Raw genomic sequence first — 20,403 nt, 5'->3', positions numbered from 1 at the left:
ATGTAAAAACTTAATTTAGAAAATTCTTTTAACACTTTTTATGAGAAAATAGTACTCAATTCCACACTAAAATGAACTTATTGAGTTTTCACAAGGATATAAACAGAACATCAACACAAAAAAATTAATAACAGTGGAGTTTTATGGAAATATTTCAATAATTTATGACTATTTTAATTAGGCCTTCATTTAGTTGGTGTTGGTGTATAAATTTTTCCATTTCTTTTTAAGTGTATTCTCAAAAGATATGTCAACTTCTCCATTTATTATAGCTGCTGCATAAATGTAGTAGAGGACAAAAAAACAGTATTACCCTCTGAAATGTACAGTGCAAAGTTCACTACTTGAGTTAATATTCTGGTTTGGAACATCAGCTTACACAGCCATAAAATATTTAAACATTGAAGCTGAGAGCTTGGCATAATTTCCAAATTATGTTCTGCATGATTATATTTTTCATTTTGACACAATAAGAGCACTAAAACCATAAAATGCAAACACATAACCAAATAAATAACGTTACATAATCTTGATGTGTGACCCAGTGAAACACCCACAAGTGTTGACTTTCAGCAGCTCAGTGATACACAGCGTCTCTTTCTATTTCCCGTCTCCCTCCTTTTCTGAGCCTTTCTCTCCCTAATGTAAATTTTTCTCCACTCGCTGGACTCTCAGCCCCCTCACTTTTTCAGGAGATGAGCGTGTGTACATCCGCTTGTCAGGAACATGCATTTGGGCCGAGGCCAGCTCGGCTTAACTTTGCCTACAAACACCACCTTATTCTGTAGGCAGCGAACAGATGGCTGCACATGTCTGCAGCCCTTCCAGGGCATTTGCACAATGCTTTAATCATACAGATCTATGACAGCCATGAAGTTAGTTACTTTGTTGGGATTATCACTCATTCAGTCACATGTTCACACAGTCATCAGTGTCTGGCCTTGTTTCTCATGATTTAGTGACATTGGTGGCATCTTTAACACTGTGTGTGTTTGTTCTACAGCAAAACCCAGCACAGCTCTCTGGACCAGAGCTCGCCTCCACAGACTGGTGTTTCCACCTACAACCACCCAGTGCTCGGCGTCTACAACCCCCGGGATGACTTCCCACTGCGAAAAACTGGTATATCACACACAAACATGCTTACACCCTTAGTTTTGGCAGTGCAGACAACAGTGCTGTCTATGTACAGGCTCACATTTAGAGAAGATTACACACACACACACACACACATTTTGGAACTGTAATGTCCAGTAGCTGCTATGCAGACTCACGTCGAGCATAATTTAGATGGCATCAGAGCTGTGCACCATTAATCACATCCACATTAGGCTGTCAGGGTCTCCGAGCAGCCCCCACATGAGAGTGTTAGAGAGCATGTAAGCGTAGGTGGTTGAAGAGTTCAGCAGAATGAGAGTTCAATAGAGTGAGAGAGATTTTTACCATTTTAGCACCTGATGTTTCATTAGATTTTAATAGTTCCTTCACCTCAGGGGTTGTTTTGAATCAGATGTTGTTCTGCAGTGTCTGAAGAAACCTGTGCTTATTGCTGACAGTCTTAATAATCACAATATGATCTTTTTTAAGCCACGATTTAGAACAGGCAGCTCAGATTCTTTTCAGGTTGTTTAAGGTTGTCACTGATATTTGGACCTTTCTGCTGCCTTTAATTTATTTGATAATTGCATATCAAAACTAAGTGGCTCTGACAGATTTTACTTGCGGGCTAGGTCAATTGGGAACATCTCCTCCTGCAGTGCAACAATTAGTTTTGGGGTTCCCCAGGGCTCGATTCTTAGCCCTTTATTGTTTGCAATTTATGTGCTACCTCTGGGTCAAGAAATTCACAACAGCAATATTTCTTCTCACTGTAATGGTGATGAGACACACAGTAAACCCATCAGACCTCTCCTCTGTGTACTCACTCATAACCTTGCAGACAACAAGGCAGTAGTTTACTGGTGTTAAATGCTGATAGGTTTTAGTCTTTGTGCATAAAGCAAATAGGCTCCGGTCCAACTGGGCTTACACTGCAAACAGAAAGCCAAAACTCTTGGGGGGATTTTTTTTATTGAATTTAAATTTCACAAAACATTTCACATAACAAATCTGTCAACTCTCGACATCTTTCCAAGAAATTAATTGACCTCTTTCAGCTCACAGCTGGCTCATTCAGCCGGTTTCTGGTCCAGCTGTAACAGCAGGCCATACGTAGATTTTTGAGTAGTTTTTGACCCAAATTTCACAAAACATTTTCAGCCATCTGCGTTCAGTATTTGCAATACTAGAAAGCTAGTCGGCAGGGTAATCACAACGAAATTTAAGCATATTTTGTCAATTTTGGCCACCTTATACCGATTACCTGCATCCTTAGTAGTTTAAATTAGTTAATTCTGCTTTAACTTCCTTGTTGGTTATTATGTGCGGTTCATTATGTATAATAAACCTAATTGTCCTTTGTTCTTCTTGCTTTGTAAACTTGTTTTTGGAAAAGCTATTGAAATAAAGATTATTAGAAGACTGCACTTGAACACAGAGGAGGTTTTTAGAAAGAGTCGTTTCTTTTTAATGGGTGACAAACCCTGTCAAAAGTCATTACAAGTGCTGAAACTCTGCAGAGCGCACCGCTGGAAAAATAGTTTCCTCGTGGTTTACAATCTAACGTTTTCAGGCTTCAGCGCTCAAAGTACAGAAGCCCTCACAGAGTAAAACCAGCTGTTTGCAGTGTCTTTTCGTCAGGTGTGTGTGTGTGCAGCTTTGTGTGTGTCTGTAAAGTGTGAGTGGTGTGTGTGGTGGTGTAGCCGTGAAGCGGCGGTCGTCTTACAGTCCAATTATTCACTTAGTGCGGCGGCAGGCGGCTACAGCCAGCGCTCCAGCCCTGTTGACTCTGAGCCTTCAGGCTGCTGGATACGACAGCAGATAGACCACAGTTGACACTGGCCCACACAGCCACATTCCACCCTGGGAGAGCTGAAGAAGGAGAAGAAGAAGAAAAAGGGAGGGAGGGAGAGAGAAAGGAGGAGAAATAGAGGAGTGAAGACAAGGCGAGATGATGAGGTGAAAGAAGAAGAGCAGGGAGATGGAGAGAGAAAGATTAGTGGAGAAGCTTTTGGTGGCATCACTGACATTTAAAAGACCTCAACACACTTTTTTCCTCGTCAAGAAAAATATTTGCGGTGAAGGATGGAGGGAGTGTTCAAAAGCGGAGAAATGGGAGATGAGAGCACAGAAAGTGAGGGCTGGGTTTCAACTTAATCCAGCAAACGGCACAGCGATGCCACACTCCTAAAAAAAAAAACTGCCTCACGTCGAGTAAAGAAAAAAGGCGGGAAGATGGCAGGGGGTGAAAAGATCGTCCCTGGAGTGTCAGCCCGTCTCTTGATTTCTATAAGGCTGAGGATTGTGCTCGGCTGCAGAGAGAGGAGGGGACCTGTGCCACCCTGATATTTGCCCACAGCGATGACGTGCTTTGCGGGGTTTACTTATGGTAATGCCAGCTAGGGAGAGGTTAGAGGCCCTTTTATATCACCGCCTGGCCATAAAGTAGAAGACTGGCACCCAGGGCTCCCAGCAACGGTCAAAGGTAGCAACAGCACTCTTTTGTGCATATGCCATCTCCCCTTTTACATTTCGAAAACTTAATGCAGCTGATACTCTCGTTCACAAAAGAATAAGCTACAAATTGTTTATGACCAATAATGTAAAGGTCTTAAAGTGGGAATCCTAAAGATTTCAGCCCTGGTGACTGTGGTTACCGTGGTAACCGTGGTAACAGCTACAGAAGGGCAATCGGTGTTTGTTTACAGTGCAGCCGTACAAACTCATGACGTTTTAATAAAGATGTCAGTCAAAAATACTTGTTTTGCATTTATAGACATAATTGCGTAATTGAGTATAAATACATTAAATGGCTATTTCTGAATATTGCTTATAAGTCTAATGATGCTTTTTATTACAAGTTGTGTGACAATAACTTCCTGAAAACCTGAGCATCAGCATTCTTCTTATACATTACTAGTTTAGGGGTGAGAGAGCATCACATAAACATACAGTATGGCTTGTGTGACGCATGTTCTCAAGTTGTGGGAAAGTTTGAGGCCCTGTGGTTCACTGTGCTCTTTGATAGGGGCTGAGCAAGGCATACTGTTCCTGTCTTTTCACTGATGAGCAAACGTGTTTTTGTGGCCTAACTGGGGCACCCCGTCCTTCACATGGACACAATGGCACATAGGCAGACTGGTGCTGTACAGTGCAGTTGATAACCAGACTGCGCTGCTCGCCCATGAATAGAAAGCACCATGTTGCTGTCTGAATACAGGATGCCACTCGCTGAATACACAGCCTTTCTCCTCTGTTCTGAGGCCCATTTTAACAGGGCAACAATGCACCATTTGTGCATTGATATCATTTGTTTTTGTATACTCTCATGCTTCCCTAAGATGTATAACAAAAGCTTTAAATTTTTAGGAAAAAGTAAAAAAAAAAATACCAGTATCTTTTTAGCACTATGTATAATTCACAAATATAAACTATGTCAGTGGTCATGCAAGTTGTCACGCAATCTCTTTAAATGTAATTGTTAATGTGTATTTTTGCCGCTGCATTTCTCAAAGAGCAGAGAAAACCTCTTTTTACAGGTATTTGCTTTTCCTCCGCTGATTCTACTCGGCTTTGACTACACCTTTATTTTAGATCCTGTCATTCTGGATCATTCACCTTTTGAAATTTGCTTTCACTCTGTAGGAACCAGAAACCTAATTACTGCTTCAACAGGCTAATTACTGTCCTTTTTTTTTTTTTTTCTCGTGCAGTGCTTTTGTTTAGTATTCCTGGCTAACAGACGCTGTCCTCAGATCTAATTCTGACAAAACAAGTCCTGTCATGAGTCTTTGAAGCTGTAAATGACGTGCCGTGGCTTTGTACGGTTTGTTACATCATTTCAAATCATCATGGTCATATTCAGGCTCGATCATGACTAGAAAATGCGTAACTAAACTTTTCCCTTGAAGTATTTAAACAAAATCAGATTAAAAGAGTCTCTTGTCATTCTTGAAAATAAGCTTAACCACAGAGGACATTTGGCTCTGGCTCACCTTCATGGACGTAGCCTCAGCTTTTATTCAATGTACCGAGTGGAGGGATGGTCAATAAGGGATGATTTCTCAAACTTTTCAAGCAGCAGTGTTTTATTTTAAAATCCAAGAGCATCGTTTCACAGAAGCAGATGGCAGTAACTACAACAACAGTGAAGAAGCTGAGAAAAAAGGGTTTTGAAGTTTGAAGGCTACTTAGCTAAAAGTGTTTTACGTCTGCGTAAGTTGGAAAACCTTGAAGCTTGAAATGTTTCTTTTTTTTTTAGGATGAATAAAGCAGTAACTGTCAGCTAACAGCAGATACCATACTCTGTGTTTGGAGCTGGACGTGTTTATCTGAGTTACTTTTTCTCCATTGAGATTATATTTAGCTCCTGTCTTGTTTATGTGGCATAAAAGACGTAATTAAATGTTGGAGCATCAAAATTGATTTTCCAATAACAGAAAGTAGGTTGGGAAGAGTTAGTAGATTAGCTTCAGCTTATGCTAGTTCTGGAGTGCTGTGATTTTTATCTTTGTTTTCTGGCTCCTGCAAATTCGACGTGCTGTTTCTTTTTTTAAATCAAAAGTTACACATTTTTATACTTGACATTTTATATCCATTGACCAAATATTTAGTTTATCTGTTTTGGCTTTTTTTTTTTTTTGGGAGATATTTTCCGTTACACCCTGCTGAAATAGATTTTTGAAGCCTTTGCAGTTTTTCTTTTGCAGAATACTTAAATTTTCATTGCTACCAAAGATCTAAAAATCTGATCCAGGAACAGGAAACCTCAGAAATTCTAATTAGAAATAAATTGGCTCCACAAACTCCCATCAACATAAACTGGTTTGCCTCCATCTGGACTCAGCTCACCCTCCCACTTTGTACCTTCACACTTTATAATTCACACTTCACTCATTTCCACACATTTATTTTTACCTGACACTTAATGGGAACGAGTTCATTTTTGATAATTGTTTCCTAAAAGGAGTTTGCTCTGGGGACAGTGGATTTTCAGTGTTTGTCCCTGTACCTTCAGTCAAATAAAAGAGACAGAGGACCAGATTAATCTGGTTGTGTAATAATCGCGGTTAGTTGTGTTCCACTTTTGGATTTAGCTCCCCTTTGATGATTAAAAATTAGATAATGAATAGTGAAATTATCTAACACTGCTGATTGGCAGGGCAGAGTAAACAGAGCATTAGCCATCGTGGCCGAAGCCAAGGTGACATGCTGTTTTCCTCGCCCTGTCTCCATTCACAAGTCTGTGACAGCGATTACAAAAGACCAAAAGGCCTCTAGGCAATCAGACATTGCTCCCAAATTAGAGCTAATTGCTTTTTAGCTGCAAGAAATCATCTGAATAGGAGGCAGGAATGACAGATCAATGAACGGCTCCCAGTTTAAGCCGAAAGCCTGTGAGACTGTAGCTCAGGTAACTCTCCCACCCTTTTGATTGATCTGTCCAAAGCTGCACAGCCGCCAGTTATCTGTTTAGCATCACAGACGCTGACAGGGGGTGCTGGCGTCTGGAGCTGGAGTTGGCAAGAAGAACAAAAATTGCCCAGTTTGAATTCGTAGAAACGGATGAAGATGTTGAAGTTTAATGCTTTAATGAAACACTGCGGTTCAAGGTGCCGCCCAGAGGAGTGAACTCAAAACAGACCCGTGTTTGACCTTTCCCAGGATACAACAAGAGCCAGTGACACAACAGATAATCAGACACAAGTTGATGGAACAACAAATGACAATAAATTGGCTTTACTCTCTACTCTGACTTCTTAGACTTAAAAACACCGGGCAATGCGTATATATAGATCAAATGATGCATAAACAGTGCTATAAATGATGGGAAAGAAAGAATTACCACAGTGTAGCTATTTTTTTATACCTTGTGTCCTTCATTAAGGTATTTGTGCTCATCTTACGACATGGGATTAGAGCTGGATTCTACAAGGTAGCAGTTGGGCTACCAGAGTATGAACGAATGAATCAGTTATTTTTGGTTCATCTCTCTCCTTCTTTCAGCCTCGGAGCCCAACCTGAAGCTGCGTTCCCGCCTGAAGCAGAAGGTAAGCGAGCGGAGGAGCAGTCCGCTGCTGCGTCGTCGAGACAGCCCCATCACCACGGCCAAGAAACGCTCACTCGACATGGCAGGTAAGAGATGTACAAACACACAGCCGTCTGGTGTTCAAAGTTTGGTTTTTTTGTTTGTTTTTTTTAACGTGCTGTATTTTCTTGTGACTGTGTATTTGATTTGTGTGTATGTGTTTGTGTGTGTTTCAGACTCTGCGTGTAGCAGCGCCCCCGGCTCAGGCCCTAGCTCCCCAAATAACAGCTCCAACAACATCCCAAATGAAAACGGCATCACTGTGTCAGTCTCCAACAACACAGAGGTAACACACACACACACACACACACACACACACACACACACACACACACAGAACTACTAAACTCAAGCATTTTGTGCAATTTATACAGATTATTTTTTACTTTTGACTTTGTTATTTTATTAAAGGCAGTTCTGCAGTACATCTCTAACCCTGAAGCTAGAAGCCATCTTTTATCTTTAACTAGTGACAAGTGTTTTAGCATCAAATGAAGTCCAGGATGCTGAAGATTTATGTCTTCCCTGCAAAAAATGAAATCACTTGGGAGCACTAAATATTTGTTATTTTTTGTTTGAAACTTTCACTGTGTTTAAAGTTTATATATCAGACAGTCTGAGTTTAAAAGGCTTCATATAAGATGAACCATAATAGGCACAACATTATAACTGCGGAAGTATACATTACAACATGTGCACATAACCTAGAAAACTTAAAATAAATTATGCAGCCTTTTGCTGCCAGAGTAGCTTTGCTCTTTTGTGTGGACTCTGGGCCACAGGTGCTAGTTATTGGCTTTTCAACCATAGCAGGCTGAAGCATTACAAAGGCTCTGAGTGAGGGATGCTCTGGTGATGGGTCAGCGGAGGAGGTGATCAGCCGAGGAGCTGGCAGGATGTTATTTGTGGCAGCCATTAAGAGCACTCTGGTAGTGTTGAGGAAGCTTGTGGCTGTGATGATTTAAACCGCTGGTTGTCTTTTCCCCATGCGTGGATGTACGGTGTACTGCTGTAGCGTCTGCTTTAGTTTTTTCATGATGCAAACACAGATGCAACATTTAAATGTGCTTCCCAGGCATCTTTGGCCCAGAGGCTGTGCAGCGGCGCTGAGCGGGGCTCTGTTAACCAGCTGTCCCTCTACACTTCGCCATCCTTACCCAACATCACCCTGGGGCTGCCCGCCACTGCCACAGCCACTGCTGCTTCCAATGTAAGAAGGAAACTGATTGACTGTGCATCTATTTAACTGACACTTTGTTTATTTGTGGTGTATCATCTGACAGTTTATTAAAAATCAGCCCTCCTATCTTTCCTTTCCAGGTGACCTCGGCCCAGCAGGATGGAGGCCTGCAGCCGGCCCTCTCCCTCAGCCCTCCCTTCCTCTCTGGTGGCCACCTGTCGCCTTACCTGACTGAGGCGGGGGCGGGAACAGGCGGACACGGTGCACACAGTCCGCTGCTCCAGCACATGGTGCTAATGGAGCAGAGCCCGGCACAGAGCCCCCTGGTGACAGGTGAGAGTAAAGTTTCACTAAAGTTAGTGGTGATAAATGGTGACGCAAGTCTCTCTATCAGTGGTCAGCAAATCGAATGTAACTGTGACTAAAAGTGAAATTATTCAGTTTTGCCCCTGACAAAAAGAAAACCACATCCACACTCACAGAGATGTGTGTCCGTGGTACACTGTGTGCCCCCTCACACTGACAGGCGTCCATTCATTAGCTCAAACTAATGAGCTCCTTTCATATGTCAGCTTATGCTCGAGAGAGTGTGACACGGCTGCATTGTGCACCCTTTCCCATCGGCTCATTCACTGGCTTACAACATTGCTGCTATTTTCAGCAGGACATTAGCAGTGAATGGGCAGTGACGCACATACAGGCTCATGTACGTGTGTCTCCGAACACAAAAACGTACAGACAAGGACATGTGCAGGCCCACGCACAGGCCAGGAGCATAGAGTGAATTTTTACAGCCCAGATGCAATAAATTACTTCTCAGTCCAGACAAGGGAAAAGTCATGTTTTTAGCCATCGAATAAAAAACCTCTCCATATCCAAGTACCACAAACTTTCAGCTCCTACTTTATTCTAACTCCGCAGGCTTTTTCGGAAGCGGTTTGAAAACACTGTGGTAATCATTTTCTCCGATATTTGCACAGTAATCAAGCTTCTCAGATCATTTCCCAGGCGCGACTCGGGTCTGTTTTCCTACTTTTCTCATCCGGATGGTACGCTGCAAACACACTGTTCACTTTTCCTGGCTGGTATCATCACAATAGAAGAATCACAGTATGGCAGCACAGATGGTAGTTTTTATTTGGTTCACAAATACATCTGCTAACTGATCTTAGGTCCAACACCCATAAGAGTAAAATTAGGAATCCATGTGTTGATGTGTGTGTATCGTATATTTATCTTATATTTTAGGAATTTAGCTCGAGGTCTCATCAATGCAGCTTTTCCTCAGCTCCCCTTCAGTCAGACGTGAACAACATAAACCTTTCCTCTCTGCTTTGGACTTTTAATCTGGAAAAACATGGCGGCTGTTCTGGAAAAGCTGTCATATTTCCCCTAAACCAGCCACCAAAATAGACCATGCAGTCACACAACTATGAATCATTATGACACCTAGTCTAAATAGTACCGCTTAAGGTTCTGGTACTTGGAGACACATCATCATTTAAACATTTGCCATAGTTCACCATAGCTTTTCCGAAAGTGACGTCGTTGTTGTGCCTGTGACTATACCTCGTGCAAATATACCGCAGTTCTTCAGGTGTTGGTGTCCTGGAGTTCAAACTAAGCTTGCAAGGAAGGAAGGAAGGAAGGAAAGTTGTTAGATGGTCATTAGACCTTTAACATAACAGATCCGGTGAAAGATGACTTCTCCAGAGGCAAACACTGCAGTGTATATACTGTACGTCGTACATGATACAGCAGCGAAAGCACGAGTCCAAAGGAAAATGGTAAAAATGGAAAATTAATGAAAACATCTTAGAAATGCCAAAATTCAACCAAAGAACAACAGATCATGTCACTGTAAAGTACAAAGTACCAGACAGATATCTTCTCTGTCGTTTTGGGTTTCTGCTCCTCATGTAACCAAAGTCTTCCTTGTTTGTGTCCCAGGCGTGAGCGGCCTGTCCATGTCGCCGGCAGCATCCATGGCCAAGCTGCAGCGGCAGCACCGGCCCCTGGGGAGGACCCAGTCGGCCCCGCTGCCCCAGGGGAGCGCCGCCCAGGCTCATGCCCAGGCCCTGGCCCTGCAGCAGCTGGTGGTCCAGCAGCAGCACCAGCAGTTCCTGGAGAAGCACAAGCAGCAGTTCCAGCAGCAGCAGCTCCACCTCAACAAGGTGAGGAGTGAGGACATTGAGATTCAGTTTTTCTTATGCTCATTTCCCCTCTTTTTTTCCATCCTTACCTCCACAGTCTTTAAACAAACATTTAATTGCGATTTCCATTATTTCCTTAACTCCCCAGTTTCTGCTTTCTGTCCATCAAGTTGTCCATGCTATTATCAGTATTGTTATATAACATATCATAAGCAGTTGGATAGAAGCGGCCACAGATCTGAACTAATAATTAATTAGGCCTGTAAGCCACAGCGGGCCTGCAGGAGCTGTAGTGTAGTTGTTTGTGTAGGCGGCAGCCAGTAACACAGCCAATAATGTGTTGTAGCTGTGTGTGTGTGTGTGTGTGTGTGTGTGTGTGTGTGTGTGTGTGTGTGTGTGAAGTCCTTGATTTTATTCAGCCCCTCTCTTTCTCTCTCTGCTTCTCCTTCTGTAGTATTTTTGTTTGCGTGTAGGCGGAGGCAGGTATGGGTTAACATGTATAGGAGTGTGTGTCTGTTTGTGTGTGTGTGTGTGAGAATGTTTGCATCCACGTCTCTGTGTGACTGTGGCTGAGACAGTTGCCACGGGCTGCGAGGTAACTGCACGCAGCCATGGCAACAGAGCGGAAGCCTTTGCCGAATATGGTCAGGGAGGAAGTGAGCAGCCGCTACTCTGGATGGTTTTACCTATTCGAGCAGAGTAGTCGCTGGAGGAGAGGTGGGTGGATGAAACAAGGGATTTCCTCTCCTCCTCCTCCACCTTCCCCGCTTTCTCTCTCTCTCTCTCACTCTCTCTCAGTCCCTCCATATGTTTCAGAGCTCTCGAGTGGCAGCTTTTCACACAAACATCTCTATAACAGCCTCTGGCAGGACAAAGATGGATTCTGCAGGAGTTTTGGCTAAAATGAAAATGTCCTCATTGAGTTTTGTTTCAGTCTTTAGAGTTAATCAGAGGTAACATGGTGTGTCTGTTTGTTTAACCTGTGCAAAAGCTAAAGTTTAAGAAAACGACAAGTTGCAGTTTTACAGGGGTTTATGTGTGATTATGTGGCAGATGATTTCTTGGCTGGGTGCTGTGACTCATTGGGATCATTCCACAGCTACCAGGCTGTAGCTGTTACACATAACTTATATATATCTGGAGATATTTGTACATATTTTGATTATATTATTTAAAGCAGTTAATGAGATTGTGTTGCAACAAAATTTTGCATAATTTGGCTGAACAACAGCATCACAGTCGATATGAATCTAACAGATCAGTCTTGTACATCACAAAATCCAAATGTATCGGTTTTGGCCTGTCATTCGGATCAAATATACAATTTGAAGACAAGAATTGTGATAATAATTGGTTACACTTTTCTCCCAGCTGCAGCCTTAAATGTGATCAATTCAAAGATCTGAAACTATTTTGATTATAGATTAATCGTCTCAGTCATTTTCTTTCACACATACCAAACGTTTACTTGTTCAGTTTTGATTTGCTGATTTTCTTTGTCGAATTTGATAATAAACTGAATATTTCTGAGTTTTGAACTGTTGCTCAGACAAAAAAAGCCATTCTGATAAATTGTTATGGGCATTTTTTTCATTATTTTCTGACATTTTATCGACCAAGTGATTAATCACATAATCAAGAATCAGTTTGCTTGAAGCTTTTCACATTATCTGTCTTCGTCAGAAATTTCAGACTTCTTTTATGATGGATCAACAGAAACCCACTGCATTTGTGATTGGAGAGGAAGTGGATATATATCAGTCTGAAGCAGACGAAGAGGAGGTTTGAGGGAAAGTGGAGCAAAGAGGAGGTGGGAGGGAGGAGGTGAAAAATGAGGGGGGAGTTTGTTTAGAGGCAAAAAAAAGAGAGTAGAACATTAGAGCGTGGGGGGGGGGGCTGAATGAGAGCTGGTAAATGCACTGACGTCAATGCTGTCCCCTGGCACAGAGCCAGGGGACCCAGAGGCTTGCAGCTCTGGGAAACACACACACACACACGTACACCCCCTCCTACACACACCTGTAGATATAGCCCACTCCTGAGACTTCCAGCTAACACTCATTCTCTTCATCTCCACATAATACAAACTCACAAACAAGGAGGCGACTCCTCTGCAGCCTTGAATGGCACTTTGAATTGTTCATGTCAGTGACAGTGAATGAATAGACAATTGAGTCACTGCTCAGTTAACAGCAGGCCCCAGAATGAGGCGGTGAAAAGTGGCACGACGGGGAGTGTGGAATGTCTCTGTTCGACGAGACACATTTTGCCCTGGAGTACAGTCGGCAGAGCGGCCACTCACATTCAATTAAAACGGATAGGTTTGAAATGAGCAAGACACCAATCTGACTGAGTAATCCAAATTAAGCTTGTTAAAAGAAGAATGCTCCAGAGAAAGGAAGAAATTTGCCAGGAATTTGATTCAGAGAAGAGCAAGCTTGTTTGTCTGAATGTAGCCTCACACATCGGAGGGGATTTGTCACATCCTGCTTTTCGATTGTGAAATAAATTTCATATGGGAGAATCACCACCCCCCTCCCTCTCCCTCCTCCTCCTCTTCTTCTTCCTCTGTATCTCATAGATGATGGCCAAGCCCAGCGAGTCACCTGTGGGGCGTCAGCACCAGAGCCACCCCGAGGAGACAGAGGAGGAGCTGAGAGAGCACCAGGACGGGGGAGCTCTGCCGCCGGGGGTCACCATCAAGCAGGAGCCCCTTGACCCGCAGGAGCTGCAGGAAGAGGCCATGCAGCAGCACAGGGAGCGGGAGCGGGAGAGGCAGGCGGAGCAGGAGCTGCTCTTCAGACAGGTAGAGGATGGAGAGTAGAGGGGAAAAAAAAGACATAAAACAACGTAGGCTGAGAGAATCAATATGATGTTTCAGAGGATTGATTCCATCTCTGCGCAGCACTGCTGTGGTGCAGGTGGAAGTCCTGGAGAGGTGGAAACTCCAAAAAATCAGACACAAATGTGATTTAGGCTGTGAAAATGTTGCTCTGTGTCTGATGGCATGCATGTGATTAAATGCAGAGGGAAAATCGAAACTTGTTTTGTCTGCCATCTTTTGGCCATAAGTTGTACTTGCAATATAAAATATATCAAAGTGACTTTCCTCCCTTTAGTCCTCTAATGCATTTACATATTTGCATTAAAACAACTTGAGAATCGCAGCTGGAGACTTCATCTTCTTTACTTGTGTCTAATTTTTTACTTTCACTCTTGTACATGTGTGTGAGCAGCAGGCTTTGTTGTTGGAGCAGCAGCGGATTCACCAGCTGAGAAACTACCAGGCCTCCATGGAGGCTGCCGGCTTGTCCATCTCCTTCCCGGGACACCGCCCCCTGTCCAGGGCCCAGTCATCTCCAGCCTCTGCTTCCTCTTTTCCAATCAGCGTCCCTGCCCCTGATCCTCCCGTCAAACCTCGATTCACCACAGGTCAGCATCGCCACACTCCATCTCTGAGCTTTCTGAGTATCCCTTTAACATCTTAAATCAGAGTCTAGCTGCCAGTAGTGATGGTAGCCTCCCTGCGGTTTGCCTCAGGCATTCATTTGAGAAGATTTTGGCTCCGAGTTTCACTTCCTCCCTCATGCACGTAGGACTTCAGAGTGAAATAAGCAGGTGAATTGGCCCGAAAATGGTTTAATGGGTCTGGTCTGCATCTAACAGCAGTTATAATGACAAGATGACTGAATCGCTTCTGAGGAAAGAATGAAGCTCTTACCAGCAGCAGACATTTGCGCTGATAAGCCTTATCACATGAAGCCGCTAAATATTTTGACAGTGTCTGCATGCGCTCCAGAGAAAAATCTAGAGAAAAAAAAGGGGGCGTGAGAATGAGAATATCTTGCTGTAAAGTTTTACATTTCAGTCATTGTTTCATATTGTTGTGCACTGTCAAAGTAAAAGATCTAACTGTTCTGCATCTGTAAAGTGAAACAAAAAAAGCTGTTATAGATTGCAGCTTTAGGGCAACAATACTTCACTTTGAAAACATGTTTCATAATCTGATGAGGAAAACAAAGTAAAATAAAATAAAAGAAAGTACAGGATATGAATTGTATGTGTGTGTGTGTGTTTCCTCAGGTCTGGTGTACGACTCTTTGATGCAGAAGCACCAGTGTATGTGTGGAAACACCAACAGCCACCCGGAGCACGCAGGACGGATTCAGAGCATTTGGTCCCGGCTGCAGGAGACTGGGCTCAGAGCGCAGTGTGAGGTACGGTGAAAGTGGAAATATCTCTGCTCCAAACATCACGCAAAGTAGTAAACTGCATATGAGAGTTGTATTCCTCTGTGTGTGTGTGTGTGCGTGTGTAGTGTATCCGTGGGAGGAAGGCCACTCTGGAAGAGCTGCAGACGGTTCACTCTGAAGCCCACGTCCTTCTGTATGGAACCAACCCTCTCCGACAGAAACTCGATTGTAAGCTCACACACACAGACACACACACACACACACACTACATGAGCAGTCCTCACAATCTCATTTGTATTCACTAAGTAATTTAGTGTTCGTTTCCTGATCACCAGGTTCAATCACTCCCATGTTTGTACGGCTACCGTGCGGAGGGGTGGGGGTAAGTCCAGCTTTATACACAAGTTTGCAGCATGATAGAAAACTAACGCACAGGTTTTTAATACATACAGAAAAGCTATTGTTTGACAGAGAGAGTATGAAGGACGGCTAGTTTATCTGTGCAGCACCTCTCACACACAGAGGCACTTCATATGTTTTCCATAAGGGATAATTCATTGGAGCATTTACAAAACACACATTCAATTTAAGTGGAATTAAATAAATTAAAAAGAAACAAAGACAAAAAAATGAATTAATTACAGTTGCAGTGTAGAACATTCGCAGAAAATATATCAATATGAATAAATGACTTGAAATACATTAACATTAGGAGGAAAGGAAAGTAATAAAGTGTGTGTGTTGACAGGTGAACCTGCACTTTTCTCTGTTGGTTTAAAACAGGAAGTTTTTCCTTTCCACTGTCACCAAGTGCTTGCTCACAGTGTAAATTATTGGGTTTCTGTAAATAATATTATAAAGAGTACGGTCTAGACCTGGTGTCCTGAGATTTGGTGCCATATGTATAAATATCAATTTCCTTCCCTGTCCTTCCATACTGTTGATTTATCTAACTGTATGTGTTGTGTCTCCAGGTGGACAGCGACACCATTTGGAACGAGGTCCACTCCTCCAGCGCGGCTCGCCTCGCTGTCGGCTCCGTGGTGGAGCTTGTTTTCAAAGTGGCTACCGGAGAGCTTAAGGTAACTATGGTCACACTCGTCTGGTCTCAATCTACATTGTCAAAATAAAAGCATATGTGTTGCCTGAAGCACTTTTCTTCACGCCCTGAGCAGATGAAAATGTTTCCACTGGAAATTATTGTCTTGACAATAATTTTCATTCTCTATTAATCGGTTGAGAACATTATGGGTTTATTTGAATTAACTGATTAATTATTTGGCCTATAGAAGGGTTGTGAACACTTCCTATGACTTTGTATTGTTGTCTGAGGTTTAATGACACATTGGTGCTGCAGCTCTAACAGCTGTGCTCCTCTTGCTAAAACAGCTTTTGAGTCTGATAATCTCCCATTCAGAAGCAGCATTTCTAAACATTGCAGTCACCCCTCTTTGTGTTTGGCTAAATGGCTGTGTTTTTAGCTGTGGTTCACCACTACTTAGTGATCGCAGAGGAAACACTGAGTGCTGATCAGTGCCTGTCTGTCTTTCCAGAATGGTTTCGCTGTGGTCCGCCCTCCTGGACACCACGCGGAGGAAAGCACTCCCATGTAAGGCCACAGCCGTCACCACACTCAGTTGGAGACACTTAATCTATGCATATACAAATACCAACGTCTGGAATAGAAATTACATAAACCATTGAGTTTATTTGCACATAAAGTACTGAGTGCCTTTATTCTTCCAGCTGTTTCCAGGAGTGCTCTATTTATTTTTCATATCCTTCTTGCAACGTGTTTAAAGTGCACTATAAAAACATGAAAATGGAGCAGGAAAGTGCTTTGGCACAGCTGACTTTCATAACAAACAGGACGACTCAGCCCTCCCTCTGTCTGCTGCTGTTTCAGGGGTTTCTGCTACTTCAACTCTGTGGCCATCGCAGCCAAACTGCTGCAGCAGAGACTCAGCGTCAACAAGATCCTCATCGTGGACTGGGTCAGTCTCTTGAGTTAGCGATCAGTTTGTATTAAACAGGAGCAGCGAGATTTTTATTTGTTGTTTTTAAGTTGAAGGGCTCGGTGGTTATATCATGTGTACTGTCTACCCTCAGGACGTTCACCATGGCAACGGCACCCAGCAAGCATTCTACGATGACCCTAATGTCCTTTACCTGTCTATTCATCGCTATGATGACGGCAACTTCTTTCCTGGAAGCGGGGCACCTGACGAAGTGAGTGTGTGTGTGTGCGTGTGCGTGTGTGTATTTTGTTACAGTAACTGTCGCCAGATGTGAACAAAACATCAGCTTAACAAGTAACACATTAAAATGGGAAAACTGTTACATAACAGTATTGTTAATGCAGTAACGTTCGATGCTGTGGTGTTAGTTTTAAATCTGTAACTTATGATCGATTAAACTGTTCAATGAGTTGATTAATTATTGAGTATGAAATAGTGAAAAAAGGTGACAACTTCTAGGTTTTTGTTTTGTCCAACCAGTTAAAAAGTTCAAAATGCAAACATATTTAATTTACATGGATAAATATAAAGAGAAACCCACATTTCAGAAACAGACGCCATTTTATTTGATAAAATGCATTAAACAATAGATGGTTTTCCACAGATACTTTAAATGTGTTGGATTATTTTGTATTGAAAACCAACTATCCTCAGTTTAACTCAAGCCAAACTGAACAGCTAACAACACGTACATTTGTATAGTCATACATGTGCTTCTCTCTGCAGGTGGGCAGTGGTCCTGGAGTCGGGTTCAACGTCAATGTTGCCTTTACCGGAGGCCTTGACCCCCCCATGGGAGATGCAGAGTACCTGGCTGCCTTCAGGTACCAGATCCAATCTAGCCAAGTCACACACAGACAAACCAGTTCTGCTTCAGTCTGAGAGTTAATCCAGCTGGGCTTTCCAGCTCTTGTCAGAATTACACTTACCACTCACTTCAACGCCAACATCAGAATCATTGTTTAAATGTGGAAAAAAAAGGATAAGAGTGTTTAAATCCACTAAGTGACATTATTTTTTCACCTCGTTTAAGTTTGCCTGTTTCTCCTTTTCTCCTGGTAGATTTCTGTTTGATTATTAGATTTAGATTATTAGATATTTAGTTTATGAGCTCATAAGACAAATGAAACAAAGAAATTGGGTAGCATTTGGTATATTTATATGAATAATGATGAGAAAAGTGGCCAGAATGAATCCTCCTCTTGGTGAAATGTTTTCTGGGTCATAGAATAGATAATAATCTAATTTTTATTCTGTTTGAGTATCTCCTCCATTCTCATTGAAAAACTGGCTGTTACAGCGCATAATCTTTATTCTCCACCCTCCTGCCCTCAGGTCAGTGGTGATGCCCATAGCCAATGAGTTTGCTCCGGACATCGTGCTGGTCTCCTCAGGCTTCGACGCCGTGGAGGGACACCCTCCACCACTGGGCGGCTACAATCTAACGTCCAAATGTGAGTAAAAGATTATCTGAAGTGTGTTTCTTATCTCCCGCTCCAGCAGTTGACCACATAAAGCAAACACAAGTTGGAGACAAACTGCTGAAATGTAAATTAAATTCAACTCCTGACGCACAGCACAGGCTCATTTACATACACTCACCGCTTTCCTGTAACCTTTCTCCAGGTTTTGGATATCTGACCAGGCAGCTGATGACCCTCGCTGGAGGCCGGGTGGTCCTGGCTCTGGAGGGGGGTCACGACCTCACCGCCATCTGTGACGCCTCCGAGGCCTGCGTGGCCGCCCTGCTCGGCCAGGAGGTAAGGAGATCACTTTGCCAACATGCAAGATCAGAATCCTGATTAATGTTCATTACAATCAATCAAAGGGTTGAAGCTGGAAATAAAATGAATGGGACAAAGCGGAGCACGGGATTCTGGTTGTTGTACAATAAAGAGATATACAGAGATCTCGTGTTGAATCTGGCTCACAAACCTACATGAAGTCATTTTAACAAGTAGATATTTCATTTTTTTAATCTCATGTTAATCTGCTGTGTTGGAAATGGAAGAAAAACAAAAACACATTTAAAAAACAGCTACAATATCATATTGTGGTGAAGACAAAGCTGCACGTATATGCAAATGTATCGTTGCTCCAGCTGTGGTTTGATCACCTACTTCTTCCAGATGTGTGATAATATATGGAGACAGTGGTGAAGTAGGCTTTATAAAATGAAGTTACTTTATTTTATACTTTTCAGTGTTTTTTGTGCTTTCTTTTTTTTTTTACTTTATTTCAATTTTACTTAGTCGAGTCAGAAAGTGACAGATTCTACTGTAAACTACGAGGGGATCTTGTGTGAGTCATTAGACAAACAAATTAAGTTAGAAGTCAGGCTGACAGAGGAAGGAACTGATGTTTCATGGTGCATCATCTTCAGGTCGACTCCTTGTGGAAGATGTTGGAAATGCAGCCTGTTACTCGCTGGTGTTTACATTTTCTGTGTGTGTTTTTGTCCTGTGCAGCTGGACCCACTGCCAAAGGCTGTCCTCGAGCAGAGGCCCAACCCCAACGCTGTGCGCTCCCTGGAGAAGGTTTTAGAGACCCACAGTGAGTTCACCCTCAGTAACATGATACTGACTAATACACAGGGACACAGACTTCAGGTTTTTTACACTTAATTGTATATTTTTCACAGGTTACTGACATTTTGAGTGAGTTGTTCTAAAGAGGCAGTACTCACAAAAAAATGAATACAACCTCTATCATTACTTTTAATCTTTTGCTATTCTAATATCTAAAAGAAATCATACAAAAACATCTCTGAAGTGAAAATCGACTGCATGTTTATAAGAGAAGTGTTTTTTTTTTTAACTTGTGGGCCCTTTGTAAAAACAGTAAATTCTTTTTTCTTTCTTTTTGTAAATGATTTAACACACACCTGAGGCAAACCTCATTTATCTGAAGACTTTACCTTCAAGTGCAGACATCCCTCATGCAGACATCCCTTCCCTCTGTTTTCTTTTGTCTTTTCATCTTCCCCCACCGCTCTCTCCTCTCAGGTAAGTACTGGCGCTCGGTGCACCGCTACTCGCCGCGCCTGGGGTTTTCCCTGCTGGAGGCCAAGCGAGGAGACTCAGAAGAGGCTGAGGCCGTCAGCGCCATGGCCTCTCTGTCCGTGGCCAACACCAACGCCATGGATCAGAGGTAAAGGACCCAAGATCACTGCAGCAGACAGGGAGAGAGAGACAGGGAAAATGAATGAAGTTGGAAAAATCTTATATACAGGGAATCATCCATAAATAAGTAAGATAACTAGTCACACTGCAACAAATAAAGGTCATTGGTTTATTTCTGTAAATGCACCAGTTAGACAAAAAGGCTGATATTTTATGCCTTATATATAATTTCTAAGCATGCAGCACATATAGGACAAAATTACACAACATTGCCAGCTTATTGAAATATGCAGCACAGATACACATAATAGTAGACCATTCAAATTGTGATGAAGTGTGTGAAAGGTGAAGAAGAGAGAATATTTCTGAGTTAGCATACGTGCTCGACAAATAAACAGCGGGTTGTGAGTCCCAAGTCCATGAGGGTCAGGAGGTTATCTGAATGTGAAGCATGGCTGCAGCGCAAGATGCCAGTTTACAGGTGGTTTGGAGGAAGTATGTTGGACAGCCCGAGGTTTAATATCTGATCTCTGTGTCTGTTTATTTTCCCA

At 42.6% G+C, this 20,403-nt stretch overlaps 1 protein-coding gene and 1 long non-coding RNA gene across 7 annotated transcripts in view; one reads left to right on the top strand and one right to left on the bottom strand.

Annotated features, from left to right (window-relative positions):
- Window positions 1-20,403, top strand: part of LOC139609369 (histone deacetylase 4-like) — a 63,176-nt gene that overhangs the window by 39,493 nt on the left and 3,280 nt on the right. For all 6 annotated transcript variants that reach the window (XM_071463801.1, XM_071463802.1, XM_071463803.1 and 3 more), the window contains 20 exons: window positions 1,004-1,122; window positions 7,105-7,233; window positions 7,363-7,472; window positions 8,262-8,396; window positions 8,507-8,699; window positions 10,317-10,540; window positions 13,101-13,325; window positions 13,756-13,951; window positions 14,603-14,736; window positions 14,838-14,940; window positions 15,048-15,094; window positions 15,687-15,794; window positions 16,266-16,321; window positions 16,619-16,706; window positions 16,822-16,941; window positions 17,457-17,554; window positions 18,066-18,184; window positions 18,357-18,490; window positions 19,199-19,283; window positions 19,736-19,880. In XM_071463801.1, coding sequence (XP_071319902.1) covers window positions 1,004-1,122; window positions 7,105-7,233; window positions 7,363-7,472; window positions 8,262-8,396; window positions 8,507-8,699; window positions 10,317-10,540; window positions 13,101-13,325; window positions 13,756-13,951; window positions 14,603-14,736; window positions 14,838-14,940; window positions 15,048-15,094; window positions 15,687-15,794; window positions 16,266-16,321; window positions 16,619-16,706; window positions 16,822-16,941; window positions 17,457-17,554; window positions 18,066-18,184; window positions 18,357-18,490; window positions 19,199-19,283; window positions 19,736-19,880 — 2,568 coding nt within the window. The remainder of the gene's footprint in view (window positions 1-1,003; window positions 1,123-7,104; window positions 7,234-7,362; window positions 7,473-8,261; window positions 8,397-8,506; window positions 8,700-10,316; window positions 10,541-13,100; window positions 13,326-13,755; window positions 13,952-14,602; window positions 14,737-14,837; window positions 14,941-15,047; window positions 15,095-15,686; window positions 15,795-16,265; window positions 16,322-16,618; window positions 16,707-16,821; window positions 16,942-17,456; window positions 17,555-18,065; window positions 18,185-18,356; window positions 18,491-19,198; window positions 19,284-19,735; window positions 19,881-20,403) is intronic.
- LOC139609371 (uncharacterized) lies at window positions 16,962-20,401 on the bottom strand. The gene is made up of 4 exons (XR_011685212.1): window positions 20,232-20,401; window positions 19,648-19,898; window positions 18,333-19,258; window positions 16,962-17,568 (listed from the first exon to the last, which is right to left on the bottom strand). It is a non-coding gene; the product is annotated as an uncharacterized lncRNA (long non-coding RNA).

The sequence above is a fragment of the Trachinotus anak genome, unplaced genomic scaffold (genome assembly GCF_046630095.1).
Source record: "Trachinotus anak isolate AG129_WGS33_773 ecotype Australia unplaced genomic scaffold, CSIRO_AGI_Tana_v1 ptg000026l, whole genome shotgun sequence".
In the NCBI taxonomy this organism is placed as follows: Eukaryota; Metazoa; Chordata; class Actinopteri; order Carangiformes; family Carangidae; genus Trachinotus; species Trachinotus anak.
This window is presented reverse-complemented; position numbering and strand designations above follow the sequence as displayed.